The 19,162-nt window shown below is 35.7% G+C and overlaps 1 protein-coding gene across 1 annotated transcript; it reads right to left on the reverse strand.

The window, feature by feature from the left end:
* Positions 1–3,360: 3,360 nt before the first annotated feature.
* LOC123538748 (innexin unc-9-like) lies at positions 3,361–14,673 on the reverse strand. The gene is made up of 3 exons (XM_045323050.2): positions 14,537–14,673; positions 10,706–10,884; positions 3,361–9,459 (listed from the first exon to the last, which is right to left on the reverse strand). Coding segments are annotated over exons 1-3 (1,266 nt in total). The 5' UTR covers positions 14,539–14,673; the 3' UTR covers positions 3,361–8,374.
* Between the last annotated feature and the right edge of the window lie 4,489 nt (positions 14,674–19,162).

Here is a 19,162-nt window from a genome sequence, read left to right on the forward strand (position 1 = left end):
ATCTACTGACCTAGTTTTTGATGGCAAGTGACCCAGTTTCGAACTTGACCTAGATATCATCAAGATGAACATTCTGACCAACTTTCATAAAGATCCCATGAAAAATGTGACCTCAAGAGTGGTCACAAGCAAAAGTTTACGGACGGACGACGGACACCGCGCGATCACAAAAGCTCACCTTGTCACTTTGTGACAGGTGAGCTAAAAAGCTATATACTGTGTTACCCACACTGTAAATGTTTGATTTCTGTGTTATTTCTAAAGAAATGTTAACTTCATGTATAATCATAACCGCCTCCTCAAGGGTCCAAGTGGGAAAAAAAAATAAAAAAAAGCCTGCTCGCTCCATGTAAAATCTACCCGCCTCTGAAAAAATCAAAATTGAGAAAAAAAAAAAATAAAATAAAAATTTCGCTTGCCCGCTCCAATTTTTTTTGAAAATTTTCCGAAGAACTATTAATCAATTTGGTATGGCCTAAGAAGTAATGTTGATGAAGTTAAAAATGAAATTTTTAATCACTCACTACTTTCACCAGAAAAAAATCCATCAAACAAAACAAAACAAAAAAGGGAAAAATAAAACAAACTGTCTCTGTTGCAACTAAACATTCAAATTTCACATTTCTACGTGCACTTCAGTAAGTTTTAGCATTAATCATGTAGTACACTCAAGAAAATATTAACATCTAAACTGTGTTTTACAACTTTACACCAAAAATATAATCTTCAATAGTATAAATTTTCTTTATCATTTTTATCTGTTGTAGAAATGATGATATTTTAACACTTTTCATTATTTATTGATGCATCAAGTGTTTTTTTGTGATAAGCCTGACAATCAATCTGTTCATAAATATTTCTGAAACTCAGTCAAGCAGGCAGAAGAACTACAAGAGAGCTTTTCCTGACCCTCAAGTGGAACAAATTAATAATGATGTTTGCTTATGCAGTTAAAAAATTTTTTTTCATTCATTGATAAGTATAGATCTAGGATGATATTTTGACATTTGTTTACATTACAGAATGGCTATATTATAAACTGAATAAGGCAGTCTGAATGGTTCAATCTTCCTACTCAAACCGAAGTTTCGCAGAACAGCAGATTATCACATTAGATTTATCCTTTCTTAGGTAACACCCAAAGTGCCAAATTATCATCAAAACCACAGCTACTGTCTAAGAAATTGATGAAGCTAAATATTTGAGGGAGACAAATCTTCTTTGTAAGCCTAGGACCATAAACTCATTCAAATAAGATAATACGTACAACAGCATTTAACAATTCATGTACATCAAAAACAACTATTTTACAATTATTGCAAAGTATATACAGTAATCTGACAGTTCACAGAAAGATAAATACGCAAACTTTGATCTTAAATCTATAAAAATGAAAATTGTTTAACAACTACAATGAAAGTGAAAACTTGGCACAACTTGAGATCAACGATTATTATTACTAATAATAACAAACACATTCAAACCATAATAACTTAATCGCTTCCTTGACCCTCCCATAATAGAATCTCTTATACTTGTTGTAAAAGAAGTATGAAGATAATATTTCAATGATATCAATGATTTCAATGTCAACAGTTTTTCATTATTTCAGGTAGTTTACCCGACTTGAGTTCCTGGGTTCTATACCAGGTATCCTTTCTCAACAAGAAACTGACAACTTCCCCACATGACTCTGAGGTGGGAGACAAATGTATAATGTAAGACTTTGTCAAAGTGCCATAGAGAAATAACTTCTCACATGCAGCCTCTAGCCGTTTCCCTACAAAGCTGTAATATTCAACAAATAACTTCTACCGTTTATTGTGCATTTTAACTATGAAAGTAAACTGTTGAAACTAGAGTATCTAATTTCTCTTGCTGAGTTTCTGATAAGCCAAATTGTTTATTGAGCTGTTTGTTTTATCAGGTTTTACCAGTCATACTGCATTTTGTATTCTGGTTATCACACACACATTTTTTTTTACAATCATTGAAGAAAACACTTTAACCTTGTTACATAATAGGCACTTCACAAACAAAGACCTTGGATTTCTGGTGACTATGAGAAATACATCTAAGTGTACAAATGCAGTGTTAAATCAATCATGACTCAACTGAGTTAATATCTATTTATCTCATCTTACATGACAAATGTTAATAATAAACTGGTTTTACAGTGGCATGCTGGAAACACCATCTGTACTGATTCCGAGATATTTTAAAATAGCAACATTAAGAGCAAAGTCTTGTCTAGACAAAGTAGAACTACCCTAGTATCTGAGAAATAGTTCCTATAGAGCTGATGCAACTTGTGAACAAACCACAGACATAATGCTGGTTTCATGACACATGCTAATTTTAACATTTATCATGAAATTAATGGAAAAGGATTGGTCTCTCTACTCAGTTTTACAATACTGTAAAATAATTATGGTCTGTGGGGTCTAACTTTCGTAGATCTTTTCAATATCAATTCATACAATTTATCTGTAGCAATATTCTTTTATTTTACATTTTGAAGGATTATTATTCCCGCAAAAAGCTGTTTTGATGCAATACAAGAAACAATACTGTGAAATAACAATGATTTGTGGGGGTCTGTTTGTTTTCAGTTTAAGGTAGTTCTGCACGTTTGATAAACCGGAAGTAATGGCGTAACGTCATTTATCCGGAAAACGTAGAATAATGCCTGGATTCGGCGTACGGAAACGAAAGTCATTTTATGAATTAATGGCAACCAGTGAGTTAATTTATTAAAATGGCACTGTTACTATCTTTATAAAGTTAAAATATGATACTAAAACATCTGACACTTACATAACTCAAAAATAATGTCTTAAAATTAGCTTAAAATAGACGGTTCACTTTAATCATAGCCAAATATCTCAAAAATAAGCACAAGGACCTATACATTTTATTTCACCATATTATAGGCCATATATTTATTTACAACTTTGAGAAGTTTCGTTTAAATCTACATTGTAGAAAAATTTCTATTCACGAAAATGTTATGAAAGTTGCGATTTTCCCATAGACTCCTATTACGAAAACTATCATGAGGTCAAAATTTTTCAAATCAGTCTAGCAAACAAGAGGACCATAATGGTCCTGAATCGCTCACCTCTTCCCACATGACCCAGTTTTGAGTATGACGTCGTTTTTTCTATTATTTGACATAGTGACCTAGTTTTTGAGCTCATGTGACCCAGTTTTGAACTTGACCTAGATATTATCAAGATAAAATTCTGACCAACTTTCTAGAAGATCCATTGAAAAATATGGTGTCTAGAGAGGTCACAAGGTTTTTCTATTATTTGACCTATTGACCTAGTTTTCGAAGGTACGTGACCCTGTTTTGAATTTTACCTAGATATCATCAAGGTGAACATTCTCACTAATTTTCATGAAGATCTCATGAAAAATATGGCCTCTAGAGAGGTCACAAGGTTTTTCTATTTTTATACCTACTGGCCTAGTTTTTGACCGCACGTGACCCAGTTTCGAAACTGACCTAGATATCATCAAGGTGAACATTCAGATCAATTTTCATGAAGATCCATTGAAAAATATGGCCTCTAGAGAGGTCAAACAATTTTAATAATTTTAGACCTACTGACCTAGTTTTTGACCGCAGTTGACCCAGTTTCAAACTTGACCTAGATATCATCAAGATGAACATTCAGACCAACTTTCATACAGATCCCATGAAAAGTATGGCCTCTAGAGAGGTCACAAGGTTTTTTTATTATTTGACCTACTGACCTAGTTTTTTCAGGCACGTGACCCAGTTTCAAACTTGACCTAGATATCATCAAGGTGAACATTCTGACCAATTTTTATGGAGATCCATTCACAAGTATGGCCTCTAGAGAGGTCACAAGGTTTTTCTATTTTTAGACCTACTGACCTAGTTTTTGACCGCACATGACCCTGTTTCGAACTTGACCTAGATATCATCAAGATGAACATCAGACCAAATTTCATACAGATCCCATGAAAAATATGGCCTTTAGAGAGGTCACAAGGTTTTTCTATTATTTGACCTACTGACCTAGTTTTTGAAGGCACGTGACCCACTTTCGAAACTGATCTAGATATCATCAAGATGAACATTCAGACCAACTTGCATACAGATCCCATGAAAAATATGGCCTCTAGAGAGGTCACAAGGTTTTTCTATTATTTGACCTACTGACCTAGTTTTTGACGGAACATGACCCACTTTCAAACTTGACCTAGATATCTTCAAGGTGAACATTCTGACCAATTTTCATGAAGATCTCATGAAATATATGGCCTCTAGAGAGGTCACAAGGTTTTTCTATTTTTAGACCTACTGACCTAGTTTTTGACCGCACGTGACCCAGTTTCGAACTTGACCTAGATATCATCAAGATGAACATTCAGACCAACTTTCATACAGATCCCATGAAAAATGTGGCCTTTAGAGAGGTCAAAAGGTTTTTCTATTATTTGACCTACTGACCTAGTTTTTGACGGCACGTGACCCAGTTTCAACTTGACCTAGATATCATCAAGATGAACGTTCTGACCAATTTTCATGAAGATCTTGTGAAATATATGGCCTCTAGAGAGGTCACAAGGTTTTTCTATTTTTAGACCTACTGACCTAGTTTTTGATGGCACGTGACCCAGTTTTGAACTTGACCTAGATATCATCAAGGTGAACATTCTGACCAATTTTCATGAAGATCTTGTGAAATATATGGCCTCTAGAGAGGTCACAAGGTTTTTCTATTTTTAGACCTACTGACCTAGTTTTTGAAGGCACGTGACCCAGTTTCGAACTTGACCTAGATATCATCAAGATGAACATTCTGACCAACTTTCATAAAGATCCCATGAAAAATGTGACCTCTAGAGTGGTCACAAGCAAAAGTTTACGGACGGACGGACGGACGCACGGACGGACGGACGACGGACACCGCGCAATCACAAAAGCTCACCTTGTCACTTTGTGACAGGTGAGCTAAAAATCAAGCACACGACCCTATCTTTTTTATTTGCTGAATTTTCTTAGTATATTCTGAAGTTTTGAAAAATCAGAGTTTAATCAAATTCTACATTGTAGAAAAAATTTCGATCGTAACGTGCAGAACTACCTTAACAACATTTTTCAACAGTATTTCAGTTATGTAACTGCTGGCAGTTAACCTAACCAGTGTTCCTGGATTCTGTACCAGTACAAACCTGTTCTCTGCAAGTAACTGCCAACTTAACCACATCAGAGGTGGAGGAAGAATGATATCAAACACAATGTCCTTTATCAAATCATCAAGGAGAACACACGCCTCGCCCAGGGATCAAACTCACAACCCCGCGATCTGTAGATCTGCGCTCTCCCTACTGGGCTAATTGTGGGGGTCTAACTTTCGTAGATATATTCATTATCAATTCATGAAATTTAACTGTAACAATTTCTTTTTACTTTTTAAATAATTATTAAATCTGAATCCCACATATTTTTACACAAAACTGTTTTCAGACACACCAAGAAATATCATGTCAACAATATTAAAATCAATTAGTTTCAAAGATCACGGTGTTGGGAAGTGGTTGGTCAATTGTGAAAAACAACCGAATAACTGTTATTGTTATATAACGGTAATAGAATACAAAATATGGTTACCGATACATGTACACAAACTGTATAAAATACATTGTACTTTTGAAAAACTGTAATAAAACCCAGCAACGCAAACAAACCAAACCATCTAGGTCGGATGTATCGAGTCATTTAAAACATTTTGTAAATCAAATTGATTCTTCCATTATCTGTCAAATCAAAGCATTGATAAAAATGAAATCATTCGGCTCTTAATCTTATGTAACAGTGCGACCCATCTCGCATCTGGATAATTCATGTTAAAACTTTAACAATAACAGTGATTTAGGAAAAAAATCCATAAAAAATGCTTTATTGCTAAATTGAAAAGATTATAAAACTACTTTTTAATATTTAACTAATCATGCCTAGTTACTGCTGTAAATATTATGTCTTTAACAATGGCTGTCTATTTCTTTTACTTATACTGAATAATAATCTTCCCATTTTTAACGATTCATTTACGTATACTGGCAAGAAAACATGACTTATTCAAGAGGACAAGTTGCACGCCCTTTACAACTTAACTGCATTTTAAAAAGGACTTTAAATCTGAAAGATGTCTTAATTTTACAGCTGCAAAGTGGGAACTTTTTTTTACTCAAATACATGTAAATATCAGTGTAAGTATGGGTCCTGAAAAGATCCAAACTCCTGAAAATAATGGGTTGATCTACTGGCAAAAATCATTCTTTAATTTTTGAGTGGAAACTGTTTTCAGTTTCAAGGTCACAGTGACACTGACCTTTGAACTGCTGACCCCAAAACAATAGGGGTCATCTACTGACCATGTGAAGGCATTAATCCCATGTACCGGTAGTTTGAATGAAGACTGAAGCATTCTCAACTTATTGAATTGAAACCAATCTCAGTTTCAAGGTCATAGTGACCTTTACCTTTCACCTACCAACTCCAAAATGTCATGGTGACTTTGACCTTTCACCTACCAGTCCTAAAAATATGACCGGCAATCATCCTATGAAGTCTGACAAATGTAGGCAAAAGGGTTCTTAGTTATTGAGTGCAAACGGTTTTCAGTCCCAACGTAACAATGACCATGACCTTTGACCTACTTACCCTCAAAACAACAAAAATCAATTTACTTGTGATATACAATCATCCTATGAAGTATAAGGACATGCATTCTCTAGTTACTGACTGCAACCAAATGGTCTACTGACAGACGACAACAGACCAACAATAAACAATATACCAACTCTTCTTCAATGGGGGACAATCACATAACAATGTTCACAACTCAGTACTATACAGATATATACTGGCCTATCACTTGTACCTAGTATTTAAATGTACTTAATACTACTGTTGGGAAAGTACTGGGAGCAAAAGACCAGAAAACCAGCCATCACACAAGACTTAAAGGGTGCTAATGCCATTTCTTTTAATGTGGCTGCAACATCTTTTTGTTACGAACATAAAGTCAATTAATTTTTTGTTAAATTCTTTTTTGATAATTATTCTGCCATATATCAATCAAAGGTTTAAATACTGATCATCACTATAGAGAGTATTTTTAATCGGTTGTAACTTGTTCATAATTATCTCCCTTTATAATGGCTTCATATATGCAATATTGGAAGTAGTACTTTACTAACTGTATCATTATGAATATTCTCTATTTGGACAGCTGCTGCTTCATCTATTTTAACCCTTAACCTGCTAAATTTCTAAAATGGACTGTTCCATCATTCAGTTTGGGCAATACCATTTATTATTCGAAGGGGTGTTCACTGAAAATTTACTAACTGAATAGCGAACAGTGCAGACCATGATCAGCCTGCACGGATGTGCAGGCTGATCTTGGTCTGCACTGGTCGCAAAGGCAAAACCAATCGTCACCAGGAGGCTAAGGGTTAACATAAAATTAAAAGCCTTTTGGAATTTTAATGAACACTACAAAAAAAAATTTTAATTTCACCCCATTACAACCATTTCTTCATTTTAAAAATGATTATGAATGCATTTAGGTCAAGTCGCATATATTCCCAATTGCCAGCAAAGGTGATTGTAGAAGATTAAATTTATTTTCAGCTACTTTTTGACATATCCCTTACATTATATTACAATTTACAATGTATTAAATTTTCTTTCTGTGCATAAATCTGCAAGTCAAGAACTAAGTCATTTAAAACTTCGTTACAAAATTGGGAAGAATTTGCACAAGTAGCTTTAGTAGAAGTAGTTGGTAGTGCATAAAACTGAATGGTAGTCTAGGGACCAAAGTTTGAGCTCTTATCTACTCGAAGAGTTGTTCTTACCCTGTTACAACAACATTTAACACTCATATTAATTCCTAAAATCTGTGTGAACTAGAATCAGCATCCTAATAAAAATAATCAAAATATTGACTCAAATGGAACTACTGAGATCATGTTTTCGGACTAACTTTACATTTTGGTTACATCAGTGCTATAATAAACTATTTCCTGTTGAAATGCAGATATATCTGTATCTATCTTATTTCAACATTCAGTACCGAACAATGTATATGGTAATAAATTAACTGTATATAACATTATGCCCAAAATATTTGCAAAATACTGGTATAAAAAATATGCGCCACAATGTACAAAGTAACTTAATACCCTAATAAACACAGGAAATTCTTATTTCCAGCATAATCAGTATATTTATAATACATAACATGATTTAAATAAAACAATGTTTTGATTGGTCAAAATACAAGGCAATCCTGAACACAAGGTGGTATAACTGCACCAGAAACTCTTAAACATCACTCATAATTTTGTCTGGTTTACTTCGATATCGAACAGGTGATGATAAATCATTTGTCAATGGTGTATCATCATCAAAGTCACCAAGATTTTTACGACTTTGAAACGGTTTTTCTTTAAAAATATTCCACAATAGTCTCGTCAGATCCGATAAAATGATATCTGTAGAATTTTTACCCACAATTCTCAACAAAAAGCACCCATCCTCACGCAAATAGTCATTTGCAAATCGTCTGGACAGTTTTTTGTCAAAGCCTGACTGGATTTCATTACATGCACGTAGGTACTTTCTCACAAACATTTCTTTGTTGTGTCGGAACAGAAGATAAAACAACCATGAGGCAAGATTGTAGAATGTAAGAATCGCAAGAAAAAAAAGCCAAAACCAAATCATTGCGAATATTTTCTCATTGAACAAATTGATCGGCAAAACACATTGTACCGTAAATGTTTGTATATTTTCAAGTTGACGTATTTTGAAATCGCACAGTGTGACACGTGGAAACCTTGGTGTTTCCTTCCACTCTCCATGTTCTCTGAAGTACGATAGAATTTCAAAGCCATATCCTCCAAAATCCATCCCAAGAAATGAATCAAGTATGAAAAATTGAGCAACGCAATTTACACAATACAGCATTTTTGTAAAAAGGTAAAACCCAGTGAGGAAATACCCATCCCTTTTTGCAAAACAGAAAATGAAAACATTGGAGATTCTCTGCCGCACTTTCACCAATATATTCCGATGATAGTTCCTGTTTTGACGTAACCACCGATCTATATACTTAGCTATATGCTTCAAGCTTTCTTCCCGATCCTCGGGTTTACCAACATGCACAGAATCTGTTAGCTCATTAATTTTATTCAGGTTGATTCCCGCTTTTGTATTGAGCAAATGCCAGATGATGTGAGGAGCTTTGAATAGGAATGCCATGAACACGAGAATCAGCGGAACCCACTGATAGTAATTAAGCTCTGCCTTTTGGCGTTGGGCAATATCTCTCGGAATTCCCGTTTCCATCGGGACAAAGTATGTATTAGAGATCCAGCAATAATTCTTTGTGTATGCCACAAATGTTCCTAAAAACAGAAGAAAACTTTGATATAATGCATCAATACAAACAAGCAAACAACTTATTTCAAGGACACTTTCAGCTCACTGTATATTTTCCTTGTTTGGACTGCAGCGAATATTCCCTATAGATGGCAGTAAAAATTGTTTCCTGACAGTTAAGCTACAGAGAGGACTCATCATTGTAATTTATTTTGTTCCACAAATTAAGTTACTGTTGAATTGGATATATTCGCTGGTTAAAAAGTTTGCATATTACAGATTCCAGAAGTTTCGTGAGCAGAAATATACATTAACTGCCGAAAACTGAAGTGCCAAAGCTAAGTTTATTTTAACTTGACCATAGTGACCAGTCTTGGTAAATGTGGAAATTTATGCTAGCTGATATTTCTTTAATTCGCAAAAAATTTCAACATAAAGAACTTTTCAACTTCAAACAGTATTTAAAAATTTCAACGTGAACCTAGTCCCCAATAGGTTCATGTAGTTTTCATGTTTACACCAATTAGCACCGCTGCCAAACCATGGTCTCAGGTTTGCAGTCAGTGATATCATGGTTGACCATGGGCAGATTAAGTCTCAACATGGTTAGATGGAGATAGAATAGCAAACCATGGTCTTACAATGTGGTAAATAGGTTAGCCATGGTAGACCAGGTTCACTTTTTGCAAGGGTTATAGCAAAGGTTTTTTTTTCATAACAAGACATGCTGATAGGCCAAAACAGAAAATTCTCAACTCAGCACATTTATTTTATTTTGTTGGATTTAACGTCGCACCGACACATGATAGGTCATATGGCTACTTTCCAGCTTCACTGGTGGAGGAAGACCCCAGGTGCCCCTCCGTGCATTATTTCATCGCGAGCGGGCACCTGGGTAGAACCACTGACCTTCCGTAAGCCAGCTGGATGGCTTCCTCACATAAAGAATTCAACGCCCTGAGTGAGGCTCGAACCCACATCGATGAGGGGCATGTGATTTGAAGTCAGCGACCTTAACCACTCAGCCACGGAGGCCCCTCAACTCAGCACAAAAAGCAAACAACTGCACTGACTAGAAAAGGTAGGCATGTTTTATCATCATTGTTTTTTTTTATTATTTTAATCTTCAGATTACAGACAGAAACCTGCTACATGACTGTATGTCTGCTTATCATGGCTTCTTGGGAAAGCCATCAGTTGGCTGCAACCCAAAATATGAATTTTTACACTTGCAACTGCCCTTTCCCCCACCCTTGTGAAAAACGCACGTACCAGTGAATTCTGCTGGACACCAACAATGTATTGGGTCCCCCACATACTGTCCGGAACTAACCACTACCGCAAACAACAACAACAAACACACAGTCCACAGATGATTGGCTCTGTCGATCCAGTCATCGTCCGTCGAACCTGTTAAACTCTTCCAACTGATTCCACCAAGTATAGAAATCCTGGAAAATATAAACATTCAGATTTTTCACACATGATTATGAAACCTAAACATTTTTTATCACAATTACTGTTTAATAAGATTATTTAATCAGTGGCATGTAACTTTCTTTTTTTATGTAACAGCCACCTGTAGATGGGAGGGGGATACATTCATGGATTGCTAAAATCAATGAGAATTTATTCCATGGACAAACTACATCCCCCATCCCCACAATAAATTCTAATGATTTTACAGTCTGGAACTAAAATTAGATTTTAAGATCTTTATTACACCTCTAAGATAATAAACTAATAATATCTTCTAATAATTAAGTTCCTAAATCATCCATACCTACGCGCGTCCCCACGTGCACATGCACACACGCATATTACATATACTGTGAAATCATTAATATTCATGGGGGCCTAATTTTCGTGGATTTCCTGGTCGAGTCAATCCACGAAATTTAATCCATAGGAAAAAGTAAAATTTTCATTCATTTTATATTCAAAAGTTGAAATCCACGAATTCATATCCCCACGAAATTAGCGTTTTGACCAAAACCACGAAATTTGATGCCCACAAATTAAATGATTTTACAGTACAGTTGTTTTGTTCTAGACCGGATACACAGTGTGAATGTAGGTGAAAAAAGATCAAGATATGGTTCTCATGTTCTCATGCACTGTAAGGGTTTTAGGTGCAATTAAATTTACTCCTATCACTTGGCTTATAAATAAAATTCTCTAGTGGTTTAATATTTTATCATACTTTCTTCAATATAGGAAGCTAAAACAATTACATGGTAACATGTTATGTTGTAGAAATTTAAATTTTACTTTATTCCCCTTTAACCTTTACCATGCTAAATTTCTAAAATGGACAGGTCTATCATTCCATTTGGGTAGTACCATTTATTATTTGAAGGGGTGTTCACTGCAAATTTGAACAGTGCAGACCATGAGCAGGCTGATCTTGGTCTGCAATAGTTGCAAGGGCAAAATCACTTGCCACTAGCAGACGAAAGTTTTTATTTTAAAGTTTATATTTCCAACATTGAGTACATTGTATTTTTATTGCTGGTTCAAATGAGGCAGAGTACATTAAATTTTGTATTTTTATCCTGGTTCAAATGAGGCAGTATACATCCCATGAAAAAAGTATGATTTGCACCAGGTTTACAAGAGTACATCTAATGACCTAAGAAATTTATGTTGGGTGTATTTTGCTTCACATGCATGAAGAAATCTGCTTTTGAGCACTGAGCAGATGCAAATTTTGCCACTGTGTACTAGACAGTCACAGGAAATTTACAGATTCTAAAATTTGGTCTATATTGCATATTTTGTGCCCTGAATTCGAAATGATAAAATTGGCAAAGAGTGACCAAAGTTTCTGAAAACTGAACAAACTGAACCAATACCTTAATTAAATTGCAGTTTTTCTTGTATAAATTCTGTTCATTCAGTCTTACTTGCAGACAAGAAAGTGGCAGGGCAGATAGAAATAGGGATCTCTGCAGTTGTGTTAGAATTTTAATCATACAAAAAGCATTCAAACACTATATGAGACAATCGGATAATTAACTGATAACTGCAATCAATAATACAGAATACGAATCATGACTCATGGTGGTTACATCATAACTTCTTACTACCATTGCTCCCAACCTATTTCCAAATTGTAAGTCAATATGATAACTTTTCTACTCACTTTCAGAGGGATAAGGGCACATATAATGAATCGCAATATTCATGGGTAATCCTACCCGAAAAGTAACCCAAACCCACTCAACAGCTAGTTCACTTAAAGGTCCATTACTAAGGGAAAGTGAGTTGGCAATTTTTTTCATAGCCAGTGCATAGACTTCTGCAAGACACTAAATAATGGCAGGGCAAAATTTACAGAAGGTCTTTGGAACTCAAAGAAATGTATGTGTATTATGTTGAAATTTCAATGAATCGACAGAATGACCCCCCAGGTCTTTTTAACTTTCTTCATACTTCATAGTAAAATAATTGTACATATACTGCGATCTATTTCGAATTTCTACATACCAACTTTCATTTTCCAATAAAATGAAATAGTTTCTGTGCTTTTTAAAAGAAATTAAAATGTTCACTTTCCTTAGTATTGGACCTTTAATAAATATAGAAATATATTAACTGGACCACAGTCACTTCCGTCTGCCCCTACACTTTTTATTGCACTGATAGTATCAAAATGGGAAGTTTTAACAATATGCTGGAACTGCAACAGAATGTTTCTAATAGAGACCTTATAATGCCCATGCAGTCTGTTTAACTGATCATGAAATTATTTTGTCAATTAATACATTTTCAACATATTTTTAAAATTTTCCTATTAACTATCTATATTTCTGTCAGCTCACAGGGGCAGAGGAGGGGAAGGGTTGACCCAGGGTTCTCCCCAGGATTTTGTTATACTTATATAGCCGGGCTCTGTGGAATTATAGCCGTGTACACTTTTTAGCGGTTTATCATGATAAACATGTTATTCATTTAAGTAAACTGAGGTGATTAATTATAAGAATGATATGAAACAGCTTCTGAACTGTAACATATCAAAGGTATTTAAAAAAATAAATAAAAAATAAATCAATGCAAGAATCATTACCTTGACCCCCCCCCCCCCCCCACCTCCCCCTACACTATTTAAATGTCTGTGCACTGGAAATATTTGATTAATATGCCAATATTATATATGTTTTTGTCAAAGTTCCGAAAAACACAACTTACATGTTCAATATTGAAATTTTACATGTACCACAGTCAATGTGGCCGGCCAGTACTAGTCAAAATAATTCGATGTTCAGATTGTTTTATATTTGTGACTTTTAGGCAAATATTGCCCATATATAATGAACAAATTATCTCAATATTTCCTAGGATCGCCTCAAATTAGCTGGACTAGCCCAGTACTTAATAATAAAATGGAAACAAAAAGATTGACATAAAAATGGAAAACATCATTCCAAAAAAGTATAAAATATATTTATTTTTATCGCTCTTTGGTCATTTCCACTGGGGCTGATATCATGCACTGGAGCTGATGTCATTCCCAGTAAAGGGCAGATCTCACTATTATCATATAAATTTCGTTGTTGGAATCAAATGTGGATCCAAGGAAGTGGGGTGGCTGACGCCTCACCAACCCACATAATTTTGTATCTTCAGAAATTTTTATGTAGAATCTAGCTACAATTACGGATCTAATGGACGGTCTGAGTCATTAAAATTGAGACGTTAGTCCTTTTAGAACACGAGAGATTGTTCCTTGCAAAATTCTTGAAGGACCACAAAGAAATTATGCCCAGTAAACCAAAATCCTGGATTGCCCCTGGGAGTGAGATGTATATACATACAGCTTGCTTGGAATGACATAGATCTGCCACTGGGACTATATGGTGATATTCATAACTAAATCTAATATAATATTCTAAATAATATTATACATAATTGTAGCACCAGAATAAGTTATATTACTTCAGAATCTGTCTAACTCTAGATCTAACCGTTGTCAAAGAGCTATAAAATAAATCTGTGTATTTTATACTTCAGTAGCTCTACTTATAAATTAATTCAAAAATCGAATTATTAATCATAAGTTGAAAATTATCTAGAAGTTTCTTGATAAATATCTATACTCACATTTTCTTCCTATTTTGCTGTCACAAACTATAACGTCCACACAACTTTTCACAAAAACTCTCAATTTTACATGACTGTTTTCTTCAGAATTCAATTTACACCGTGTTGGCTCGACTCGCGCCACTTAGGAAGTGATCTAAAAATAGATTTTCTTTGTGTACATTCCGAAGCACTTTGTAGCGGGTAATTGTATAGTAATTATTGGTCACACTTGAATGAAGCGGACACGAAAAGGGGCACAAAGGGGCTTTTAGCAGGTTCTTCGAAACTGAATAAATAAAGATAGATCTAGATCTAGTAATTAGGAAGTCAATATTCTTCTTAAAAAGATAGTGTTGTAATTAGACCAAGTCGCGAAGCCAAAGAGAGACACGTGTTCATTATAAAGATATTTCATACAGTATGTCAAAGAGCTATAAAAATAAATGTATTTTATACTTCTTTGAGTATGTTGACAGCTAGACAGGCATTACCAACTGTGACTGCCAAATTAAAGTTCTCAAAACAAGTCCTTTAAATGACTTAGATCTAAATCTACATATTTAAACAATCGTATTTAATTAGATCAACAAATGTTTTTCAAATACTTGAAAGTTTTATAAATCCATCTCTTTGCTTCAGCTTTTCAGTGACTTCAGTGTAACGACAGGAATTCAAAATGTGTTTGTTGTTTGAAAAAAAAGCAACATCCAGCTTTGTACGTGGTGGTCTAAGGGAAATAACTGAAAACTGCTAAAGTAGAATGGTAGATTACTCGTGGCTGTATGCAAATTGCTTAATATGAGTTGCCTCCCTTAGACCAATGTTCCGACAAGAGCACTATTTCCGCAGTGCTACTCCCTTATTGGTATATAGGCCACTTTTGAGGACAGTGAATGAATACGGCATCGAAATGGGACCTCGGTTTAACCTGGATCACACACCCGAAAGACTTGCGAAGCACTTAGTGGTAGAGGAGAACAGTTAGCCTTATCAGGATGACTTATTTTATGATCCGATATTTTATAGCTGTAATCCCAACAATCAAAAGCGAAACGTCCTATTATTTGAACTAGAGAACAGTAAACATGGCGCTACGGACGCTACTGTTACCCTGGCGGAGTTCGAACCCGTGGTCTTTGTATTGAAAGGGTCACTCTCTCATCTAAGGTTAGATAGACGTATTCCTGTCGTTCCTGTTTCTAACATTTTTGGTAACTGAATATTGCTGAAGTCAACCTGATGAAATGCTTCTGGTTTCTGGAACTATTTTACGGAACTGATACTGGTTTATCGGAGGCGTTAATGAAATAAAACAACCTGTTTAGATAGTGGGGTTACGGTCTGTTGAGATCATGGTTCAACAGACGTGATGGAATTCTGCTAAAGATAATTAGAAGAGTTACAAGATGATGTACCTGAGAAATGACTCAGTATAACCGAAATGAGATGAGCATAAATGTTTCAGGTACAACAGATCTGACAACTGTACACAACATCGTCAATAACGACACCGTCTACGTCTATGGGATTTTCGGGCGTCGACGGACGCGTATGTCTGCACAGCCTTTGTAGTCGTCTTTAATATACGTCCGTAGGTTTCAAAGCTTATTGCATTCGTCACGTAACGTCTGTATAGTGCCGTCTGTCTTTAGCCTCTTTACAGTCGTTATAGATCGTCTAAATGACGCTGGTTGGTTTCAAAGCTTTTTTTTCAGAGACTTCAGAGCGTCTTTGTTTCAAAATCATTCCAGGCATCATGCACTATGCATTTTCAATGACATATTGACGTTAATGAGCACATTGCGCTAAAATGGCAGCAATGTCATAGCATTTTGGTCAGTTTCACTCACTAAACTTGGGTATCGATGTACTGAATTAAATTCAATTAATTATTGTAGACACTGTATTTAAAAGATTGCATATGGCAGTCACGGACACCATTTTACTGAACTGATTGCATATGACTGACATTTGGTATATATTTCAGTGTTTTCACATAGTAGACAATAAAGAGTACTCAACTGATTTATCAAAGCTACACACTGAGTGACTGCAGGATGTGGATGGTATTTGCAGAGACCGCACATAGCGAACACGGGCGTCATTGCATATGACAGACATGGGTTTTTCATTTGACAAACACGGGCGTCATCGTGTTGAAGACAACTGCACATGGTAGACAAACAAGAGCTGTCACAGGAGACAGCACGCTCGACTATTTTGATGCTAGATAGTGAAATTGGGTACATCTGAGGAAGCTTGAGCTGTCACTGGAGTGTTTAATGACTCAAACTTGGATGAAGATAGTTGACAATAGCTTAAGTCTCAAAAAATCAAATCAGTATAAAAGGAACATAATTCACGGAAAACTTCTGCAAAAGTAATGCACCATTTGTCATATCATGCGGCTAATAATTCGGAACAACTATTTTAAGTTTTAATCAATTCTGTTTAGTAATACTGGAGATACAGCAAAAGTGCATCGCAGCTTGAAAGAGGGCATAACTCGGAACGTACTTGTATCGAACTTGTATTGTATAATGTGAGTGATGATGTGGAACAACCATTTTAATAACAGCAGAGATATAAAATCATCAAAATTAAACTCATTCTAAATAAAAAGGGGATATAACTCATAAAAATTTGTGCCAGAGTGATGACATTGTGCCATAAGATAAGGATGATGATCTGGAAAAACTAATTTAAGTTTTAATCAAATTCATTAAGTAATGACAAAGATATAGTGAAAGTGCACCACAATTAACCTAACATTCTAAGTAAAAAGCGGGTATGATTCATGACATATTGGTGGAAGAGTTATGGCCCTTGTATCATATGATGTGGATGATGATGTAGTACAACTATTCTAAGTTTGAATCAAACCTATTTGGAAGTAACAGAGATAAAGTGAAAGTGCATCAAAACTTTAACCTGAAATTTTAAGTACAAAGGGGGATAACTCATAAAATACAGGTGTCAAAGTTATGGCCCTTGTGTCAAATGATGTAGGTGGTGATGATGAGCAATTATTTTAAGTATGAATCATATCCCTTATGAAATAACAGATATATAGTGACAATGCATCAAAATTAACATAAAATTCTAAGTAAAAAGGGGGCATAATTCATGAAAAATTGGTGCCAGGGTTACGGATCTTGTGTCATATGATGTGGAAAGAACTATTTTAAGTTTGAATCAAATCCATTTAGTAATAACTGAGATAAACTGAACGTGCACTAAAACTTTAACCTGAAATTCTAAGTAAAAAGGGGGGATAATTCATGAAATATTGGTGTCAGAGTTATGAACCTTATGCCGTATGATGTGGGTGATAATGAGGAACAACTATTCTAAGTTTGAAGCAAATCCATCAAGTAATAACAAAGATAAAGAGAAAGTGCACCAAAACTTTAACCAAAGTGCGGACGCGGAAGGACGCCGACGCCGACGCCGGGTCGAGTAGGATAGCTCTGCATACTTAGTCGAGCTAAAAACGTAATTTCTTTAATTTCATAAGGCTAAAACTGGCGTCATTATGTTAACAGAATTGTATAATATTATGACAGACATCGATGCCATTTTATATTGAAGACGCAGGCGTCATTGTGCTAAAGGTAATGCATATGTAAGACAAAGGCGTCATTATGTTTAATAACAGATTTGGACGTAACTGTGCTGATGTACTTACACATATAGCAGACACGGAGGCTTAGCGCTGAAAGATTGCACGTCATTGTGGACTGCATAAAACAGCAGTTGGCAAATACATGTTTCATGACGTATGCCATATTTATGCGTCATTGTGCTGAAGGGACCGCATAATGGCAGACATGTGCGTCATTGTGCTGAAGGGACTGCATAACGGCAGACATGTGCGTCATTGTGCTGAAGGAATTGCGTAACGGCAGACATGTGCGTCATTGTGCCGAAGGGACTGCATAACGGCAGACATGTGCGTCAGTATGCCGAAGGGACTGCATAACGGCAGACATGTGCGTCATTGTGCCGAAGGAATTGCATAACGGCAGACATGTGCGTCATTGTGCCGAAGGGACTGCATAACGGCAGACATGTGCGTCATTGTGCCGAAGGGACTGCATAACGGCAGACATGTGCGTCATTGTGCCGAAGGGACTGCATAACGGCAGACATATGCGTCATTGTGCCGAAGGGACTGCATAACGGCAGACATGTGCGTCATTGTGCTGTAGGGACTGCATAATGGCAGACGCAGAAGTGGCTTTTCTGTACAATTGTATATGACAGACATGGGTGTCATACTGCACTTCAGATATTAAACGTGTCAATGAAGGGTGCCGTTACATGTGACAGAAATGGGCGACATAGTGCTGATGCAAATGCATATGATATATAATGGGGTTATTGTATTGAAAGGATTGCATATGACAGAAAGGGAGGTCATTAAGATTAAGATAATGCATATGACAGACACGGGAGTAACTGTGCACTGCAGAGACAGAGGTGTAATTGAATGGAACTTGAACGTCATTGAGCGTCGCTAGACTCACTACACTGCCCATGACGAATATGGCAGACATAGGGTTAACTGTGCACTGCAGAGATTGAAAATATCATATATGGTGTAATTGAATGGGGCACGAGCGTCATTGTGCACTATACATG

This window comes from Mercenaria mercenaria, chromosome 18, assembly GCF_021730395.1.
Source record: "Mercenaria mercenaria strain notata chromosome 18, MADL_Memer_1, whole genome shotgun sequence".
NCBI lineage: Eukaryota > Metazoa > Mollusca > Bivalvia > Venerida > Veneridae > Mercenaria > Mercenaria mercenaria.